Raw genomic sequence first — 8231 nt, forward strand, 5'->3', positions numbered from 1 at the left:
TCTGAGCTGCGAGGGGCGCCGGCCGCGGGCTGGGGCGCGGGGACGCGAGCGGGGCGACCAGAAAGCTCCGGGCCTGAGGGATGCTCCGCTGCGTCCCTGCGGGGAGGCAGAGCCGCGGAGAAGCACGAACAAAGCGGGACCCCGTGGGGACAGGGCGGCGGCGGTGCGCCCGGGCTGCGCCCCCCGGAGCCGCCTCCGCCCCGGCCCCGCCAGCGTCCCCTCTCCCACCGCCCCGCCCCGCCGCCCTCGCGCGGGTGTAATCCTCCCCCGCCCGCCCGCCGCCCCGCGGCTCAGCCGGACCAGCGGCGGCGCGCGGACGCAGGCCCTCGGTCCCCCCACCCGCGACCCGGCGGGGGCGCGCGGCGCCGGGCGCTGGCCGCGGTGCTGAGCGCGCGGCTCGGGGTCGGGCGCGGCTCCGGGCCAGGCTGAGGCGGCGTCCTGCGACACTCCCGGCCCCAGCGGTAAGTCGCCGAGGCCCCGAGGATGCAGCCTCGGGGAAGCGGTGGGGGATGATTGGGGAATTTTCATGCGTTCTTTCGCGTAACGGGAGGGGCGCGCGGAAGGACTAAGGTCTACACTCTCCCCACCCCGTGGGGCCTGGCGCGGAGGGGTGGGGTCTGGAATCTGGGGGCGATGACCCTTTGAGGTCTGGGCTGGGAAAGGGAAGGGACTCTGGGCCCGCGGTCGCGGCTGCGGGCGCTGGGAAGGAACGGGTGAGAGCGGAGACGTGTTCTCCAGACTAGGCGGCCGGGAGCACCCCGGGGCTCCCTTAGAGGAGGTGGCAGAACCTTGCGCCGCAGACCCTTTGTCTCCCCAACGTGGGGGTTGGGGGAATGGGTGATGCTCACTGCAGATTCTGTTTCTGCTTTGTTCCCTACCCAACACCCACCCCGGAACGCTGATGCTCCCCCGCCCCGCAGCGGCCTTGACTTCACCCACGGGGCTGGGTGGGGGCAGAGACTGGCAGCCTGCAACAGCAACCACCGCTTGCCCCGTGCCTCGCTTCCCACGCTGACCCCATGCCCCGGACGTCCCGGGGGAGGCCTTCCCTCAGCGATGTCTGCTTTCCTATCACCATGCACCCCATTTTATTTCACCACTGTGACTGTCCTGGGTGGTGGGGGCGGGGCAGGGGACTGAATGACAGGTACCAAACCTAGCAGCGAACATTTTTATATCTTGACATCATTTCTGCAGCCTGTCTGTAGGTTTTTCTTTTGATCCGTGAAACACCCAGTCACTTCCGTGAGAAAAAGGAAAAGGGCACAGAATGACCCCACCAAAGGGAAAGAGAGGACCCAGGCTGCTGAGATAAGTCAGTCATCATGGGGGAAAGTGGCCAGTGTATCTGATTTGCCCCATTTGCAATAAACCTGTGAGCACATGCATTCTCTGTGCCAGGCACGTGGGACGTCCCTGCCACCACCTCCTCCCCACTGGGCACCGCTGTGGCTCCCGGCCTGAGCTCCTGCATCCGGTCCATTCTGACCTGCAGCTGGGTGACCTGTTCAAACTGGAAATGGTCTCAAGTCACCCACGCTCCACGCCTGGCTCCTCCTCCGTGGCGCATAAGATAAAGGCCAAGGGCCTCCCCTGCCCCCGCCACCTCAGGCCACGGGTGGTCTGCCTGGCCTGTCACCCAGCGTCCTCCCACCGCCTACAGCTCTGACCGCCTGGGCCTGCTTTTAGATCTTTATCTATTACTGTTCCCTTGCTCCTCGCAGGCCATCCCTCTGCCCGGAATATGCTTCCCACATCTTTTAGGTCTTGGTTTACCACATCCCTGAGTCAGAGTTGATTAAATAAATACACGGGGTGGTGCCTGTCCTCACGGAAGATGCAAGTTCATTTTAGAGATGAAAGAGACTCAGTCCAGGGTCTTGGTGTCACTGAGGCCCAGCTTAGAACGGGGCATGGGTAAACTGTACCATTAAATGTTCCAGACCCAGCACCCTGGTTAGGAAACTTAGATGAAACCACTAAGATGTCTTGGAAACATCAAGCCTCTATTTAAAGAAGCAGAGCTCTAGTCTACTGCAGTGGGAGTCACGAACCCTTGAGAACTTTTCAGCCTCACTGAGGAGCAAGAAAACCCAGTAAGTGGCAGAGTGAGAGGCCAGCGATGAGCCAGCGCTACAAGTAAGGCGTCACCACGCTGGGGGGGGGGGGGGGGACAGGTCTGTTTTGTCCTTGGGGGAGGGATGTGGCACATAAGTTTCATGCTGGACTCCACTGATGGGGCCTCTGGCTGCAGGATCACCAAGCAGAATGTGCATTTTGGCAGCTGAGAACCTGGGCACATTTGGCCTCTGCCCTCAGGCTACGGCAGTGCCAACTTCCGGCTGTCCGGATGAACCCCACGCTGACCCTGAAGCTGTCATGCAAGGTGCCTGCTCAGCCTGTCTCCACGCAGGCAGCCGACCCTCTGACCCCTCAGGGAGTCCCATCTGGACCCTACAATTCCAATGGGTCAGGCTCGGATAAAGATAATGGGCAGACTGACTGGACGGAATGAGCTCTGGATTTCATATGCTTGCTCCAGAGTTTTGCGAGTCTCTGGTTCACTGTTCTGCACCTCAGTGCTCACTATCCGATCTGCAAGGTGTTTAATGAACCCAGAAAACGGGGCTGGTGATATTCGTGACTGAATCAGCCACCTCTAGCAACGACAGCGATTTTGAGCAATCATTTCCCAAGTTCAGAGTGCAGTGAAATTTCCAGCTGTTCATGACTTTAAATCAGTCAACTGTTCCAATAATTAAGGAATTGGCAATTTTATTTATAGAGATCAATAGCAAATGAATCGTCTTAGTTCTTGTGGTTCCAAACTCCTGCACACAGTGAAATAATCTTTATCACGCCTGAAGTTATGTCCAAGAGTATGGTAATAAAAAACATTTTTCTAAAACAGAAAACAGTCAGTTGAACAGAGCTCTTATAATGACTATCTCCAAAATTTCTTGCCACGGTAATTACGTTGCTTTCAGTTACAATTCCTAAGTCTGTGTTAGCTCCATGTTTGCCTTTAATCTTCATTTCCATTATGCTTTCAAAAATCCCTCACAAAGACACATTGATTATTTGATTATTAGATTTGCCATTAAGGGGAGTTTGAACTATTGGTTCATAAAACCTCTGTCAGGGTTGAGCACGTGGACTTAGAACCCCACAGGTGTGGGCTCTTATCCCAGCCCTGTCACTCACCACCGGGGTGACCAGGGGCAAGCCATTGACTTTTCTGGACTTTCTCCTTTATAAAATGGGGTTATACTACTAGGCCCCTTATAAAGTCAGGGGCCCAGCACTCTACCTGGTCAGGTACATGTACCCAAGACTCAAGCCTGGGTCCTCTGACCCCAAAACCCAGAGAGTAACAACTACATTTAGTGCAGCAAAGTCCCCCAGAGCCGAGGGAGACTGTGTCCGGGCCACAAAGGATTGTGGGGAGTGGCCGTGGGGTCTGCCTGTGGCGGCTCGAGGCCTGTCGCCTCCGTCTGGGATGCTCCGCTGGCCCAGCGCCTGACCCGTTTCTCGCCTCCAGTTAGAAGTCCCAGGTGTCCTGCTGCTGGGGTTGGGGGGAGGGTGGACGCCGGGCAGCTTGCCCTGCGGAGCCTCTGCACGCCAGCGCTGCCAACCTTCTCGTCGTTTTGGCTTCGGTGGTGCCCGCTGGGCTGTGAGGCCGCCCCTCTGCCTGGCCCTGGGCCGTCACGTCAAAGGGCCCCCGGCAGGGTGTGTGTGTGTGGGGGGGGCAGCGGTGCGAGCTGTGCAGGGTCAGACACCAGCCCCGATGCTCTTCTCTGTCCCCCCGACCGACAGAGGTCCCACCCGTGGGTCCTCACTGCCCAGGAGAGGAGGGGACCCAGGACGGCCTGAGCGTTCGAGGGTGCGGCTGGGGCGGGGGCGCTGGGGCCGTTCTCGGGCCTTACCTTCTTTGGGTGCGGTCTTGTGGGTCTCCAAGCTCCCCCCAAGGGGCACCCTGTTTAACACGAGACTTCTTCTCGCCCTCAAACCAGCTCTCAGCACAGGCCCCATTCCCCACCTTTGCTCAACCCTCCACTTCTTGCCTTTTCCTGCGTTTGGTTCCCGCTCTCGGCATGAACCCAGGCCTCGGGGTCTGCGACCCTGGCCTGCTTCTACTTCTGTACCCCGGCGCCGAGTCCGGGTGTCTCTTCCTCTGAGAGACCCCACAGCCGGACACCCCTTTTCCACGCACAGGACTGCAGCCTCCATCTTGGCCTTATAGAAACACACAGTATACAAACACACACACACACACACACACACACACACACACACACACACACACACACACTCAGCCCACCTCGCTGCCTCCCTCCGTCCTCTCTGCTCAGACCTCCGTCAGCTGAGGGGTCTGAGGCTGCCCGCTGCCTTCTGCCGTGGTTCCCACCCCCACCCGGGAGACCCCTTCTGTGCTTCCCTGACCCCAAGGGGAGGCCACGCTCCTCAGCTGGGCACACGCGCGATCCCACTGTTACCTCGGTCACCCCCTTCCCAGCCCCACACACGGGACCCCCGTGAGACATCGCAGCCCCTTCCCTGCTGAGCCCAGATGGGGTGTCAGGAACCATCTCTGGGTGGCACTCCAAGCATCGGTATCTTCATCAGGCCACGCACAAGGGGTGACATCTGCCGCCTCTTGCGGCCCTCGCGTCCTGCGGCTCTTCAAGCTGCCGCTCCTGGCCTGGCCTCATGCCCCCCTCCTGGCCTTGGCCTTCTGCCTCGGGGCTCTCTCTCCACAGCGGTCCAGCCCTGCGCCCCAGCTGACACTGGGCAGTTTCTCGCCTGGTGGCATCTGTATGGGCGGAGCTCCGCGTCCCTGAGCAGGCGGGGGAGTCTTGGGGGGCAGCCTGTGTGCCTTCCCAGCCGGCAGGCAGGCTTGGGGCTCTCTTTGAGCTTGTCTCTGAGCTGAAGGGGGCAGCTTATGTACGGAATTCTCTGCTCCATCCAGTTACAGGGGTCATGGACGTCCCCATAAGGATGGGGTGCTACCTTTATAGCACTTGGACCTGGAAAGGGGGGTCGGGCTTGGCCAGACATGCTCCAAGGGGATGCTTGGGTGGGTCAAGGGTTCCCAGATGCAAGAACACCAGGCCCCTGGGCTCTCACCTGGCTCCTGGGCTCTCGCCTGGCCCCTGGGCTCTCACCTGGGCCGCTGGGCTCTCGCCTGGGCCGCTGGGCTCTCACCTGGGCCGCTGGGCTCTCACCTGGGGCCTTGCTGCCACCTGAGCCACGTGACTGACTTAGCTCTGTGGGCACAGGGGCTGCAAAGTGAGCGTGGGTGGGGCCGTCCCCCTCCCAGTCTCCGCCCCCTGCAGGGAGGCTCCAGCACCCCCTGGGGCAGGCTGGGCTAGGACCACGGCCACTGAGCGCCTTCTGCTTCCCCCACAGCACCCCTGCGCTGGCAGCATGGAGCTGAAGAGAGGAAAGACGTTCATCAAATCCAGCCTGCACGCCCCCCACGAGAAGGCCCCGGGCCCCACCGCCGCTGCCCCAGCCAGGGAGGACACAGGGCCCGGCTCTGTCTTGCTGGCAGGGCAGCCACAGGCCCCTGGAGACAAAGGCCCCCAAGCTGGTCCCACTGCCCCTGGCTGCCACAGGGGCTCCCACAAGGGGGCGCAGCCAGACCCTGAGGTGGGGACCACCTTCAAACTGGTGTGGAAGGGCAAGGCCCACGACAGTGCGCCCGGGGCCGCGGGGCAGCTGGTGGGCAGCGCCAGCTTCCCGGGACCCTCCGGCAGCCCCCGCATGATCGATTACCGCCACCTGGCGCCACAGGTGCCCTTCGTGCCGGCCGTGGCCAAGAGCCTCCCAAGGAAGAGGATCTCCCTGAAGAGGCCCAAGAAGTGCTTTCGGAACCTGTTCCACCTGCGCAGGAACAAGACGGAGAACTTGGCCTCGCTGGCGGCCGAGGAGAAGAGCCTGCCCTCGCCCAGGAGCCCGGCAGAGGCCGCAGGGCGGCGAGGCCAGGCCGCCTTCCCCTGGGGCGAGGGCCTGGGGCCGGACGGCCCATGCCAGGACCTGTCGGACGGCGAGGTCCTGCCCGACGCCCCTTACGACCTCTGCAGGGCCCTGTGCGAGGACGTGGCCTCGCTCAAGAGCTTCGACTCCCTCACGGGCTGCGGGGAGATCTTCGCGGACGAGAGCTCGCTGCCCCCGCTGGAGCCGGACGGCCCGGCCCGGGCATCGCAGGCCCCGGAGGGCAAGGCGCCCGGGGACCCCGGCCAGGGCGGCGTGGGGCAGCACGGAGTGTCCGACTGGGCCACGTTCTGGGACAGCGTGAACCACTCGGTGCGGCAGCAGCGGCGCGCCCTGCTGGGCCCGCGGCCCGAGGGTCCCCTGGGCACCGGCACGGGCGCCGCCCAGGCCGGGCCGGACTCAGCGCGGCTCGCGGAGCTCCCCGTGTGGTGCTGCAGGGACCTGCTCAGCAGCTCCAAGGCCAGCTCCACAGACACGGGGACCCCGAAGAGCGAGCAGCCGGAGTCGGTGTCCACGAGCGACGAGGGCTACTACGACGCCTTCTCCCCGAGCCTGGAGGAGGACAGGCAGGGCGCCCCGAGCCCCGGCACCCCGGCGGCCGCCTTCCCCCGGGACAGCTACAGCGGCGACGCCTTGTACGAGCTCTTCTACGACCCCAGCGAGGGCCCCGTCGGCCCGGGCCCGGACGACGGGGACCTGTGTGTGTCGGAGAGCCTGTCGGAGGCCCCCCGGTCCATGTGCAGCTTCCACGTGGGGGCGGACGAGCACCTGGCGCCCGGGCCGGGCCCCGACCTGCTCAGCCAGGGCTTCGCGCAGAGCTCCTGGAAGGGCAAGGAGTGCCTGCTGAAGCTCTGCCACACGGAGCTCGCCATCACCATGGGCATCATCAACTGGCTGCGCCGTGGCCCTGAGCTCCGCGCCCCGCCTGCCTCCCCCCCCGGGGAGCCCGCGCCCCCACTCCAGGGACTGGCGGAGATGCCGGCAGCCGGCTCAGAGAAGAAAGGCCCACGTCCAGGGGAGCTGGAGGGTGGGGGGGCCCGGGCCCCGGGTGCGCACGAGGTGACCGTGGGCTCGGTCACGAGCAGGCAGCAGCTGTGGGTGCCTTCGGGCACCCCGGGCCTGCCCGCTGTGGGGAGCCAGGTGTTGGCAGGGGCTGAGCGAGGGGCCCACTCTCTGCCCAGGGACCCACCTGGGACGTGTGTGCAGGTCTCCGGGGAAGCAGGGACGCGAGGTTGCCAGGCAGGCTCCTTCTCTCCTACAGGGTCTGTGGCCTCTGGGATGACAGCTGCCCCCGGCAGAGACAAGGTCATAACCCCCCTCGCCTGGCCCCACTCCCAGGAGCCTCCGGGGAGTACGGGGTGTCCCCGGGATTGGCGGAGGCCGGGTCTCGGGGGAAGCCCCCCGGATGCGGAGCCCACCCTCGCAGGCTGTGCGGCCCAGGTGGCAGCCCTGCAGATCCACTCTGGCCGCACCGGGCGGTCCCCTGGGCAGGACACAAGCAGCGGGCTGTGCAGGCAGCCTTGGGCTGGGGACAGGTGCGTTCCGCAGCAGCAGCAGCCCGACCGCTCCCCCGGAGTGGCTGCCCCCCGTGGCTGGCCCTCTGTGACCAGCCCACCCCACGGCGCATGGGCTCCCAAGCGCCCAGGCCTCGTCCTGGACCTGCGCCAGCCCGGGGTGCAGCCTGCCCGGGCTCGGGCCCCCGTGCCGCACCAGCCCCTGTAGAGCCACCTGAGGTCCTGGGAGCAGGCGGCCCCTGGGGGACAGCTGGGCTTGGACCACCCTTGGCCCCACTGCCTGCCTGAGCCCCTGGGGCCACCTGCCAGGGGCCACCGGCCTCACTCCTAACAGCCGGTGGGAGACAGTCTCCCCGGCAGGGGCCCCTGAAAGTGGCTGTGGCTTCCTGTCCCCCTGTACCAGCCAGAAGTGGGGGCCCCCAGGCAGCCAGGGTGGAGCCCCGAGTGTGTCTTTGGCTACATTCAGAAGAACCTATGACCGAAATCTCCACCTTTTGTGACGACTGTGTTGGGAGATACGGGGGCAAGACTCAGGCAAGGGGGGGCAGGGCGCTTTGCTGTGGAGGAAACGGTGCCAGACCCAGAAGCTCAGCCAGACCGTGCCCCACAGCCCAAGGCCAAGGACAGCGGGGAAGCTGCCACCACTCTCAACATGTGCCCGCTGAGCTCCGGAGCCAGGGCTGCTGGGAGGTGGAGAGGAGCTCGGGCTTGAAGCTGATG

General features: G+C 64.2%; 1 protein-coding gene across 1 annotated transcript; it reads left to right on the plus strand.

The window, feature by feature from the left end:
* The first annotated feature begins 383 nt into the window (after positions 1 to 383).
* On the plus strand, positions 384 to 8029 carry AMER3 (APC membrane recruitment protein 3). Its single transcript, XM_090258140.1, has 2 exons — positions 384 to 461; positions 5410 to 8029. Exon 2 carries the CDS (start codon positions 5428 to 5430, stop codon positions 7717 to 7719), a length of 2292 nt encoding a protein of 763 aa, XP_090114266.1. The 5' UTR covers positions 384 to 461; positions 5410 to 5427; the 3' UTR covers positions 7720 to 8029.
* Positions 8030 to 8231: the final 202 nt, after the last annotated feature.

This window comes from Furipterus horrens, unplaced genomic scaffold, assembly GCF_987537825.1.
Source record: "Furipterus horrens unplaced genomic scaffold, mFurHor1.1.pri manual_scaffold_12, whole genome shotgun sequence".
Taxonomy (NCBI): Eukaryota; Metazoa; Chordata; class Mammalia; order Chiroptera; family Furipteridae; genus Furipterus; species Furipterus horrens.

What these genes read in the sequence shown, in the direction of transcription:
- AMER3 (XM_090258140.1), top strand. Translation starts at nt 5,428, where the DNA reads ATGGAGCTGAAGAGAGGAAAGACGTTCATCAAATCCAGCCTGCACGCC.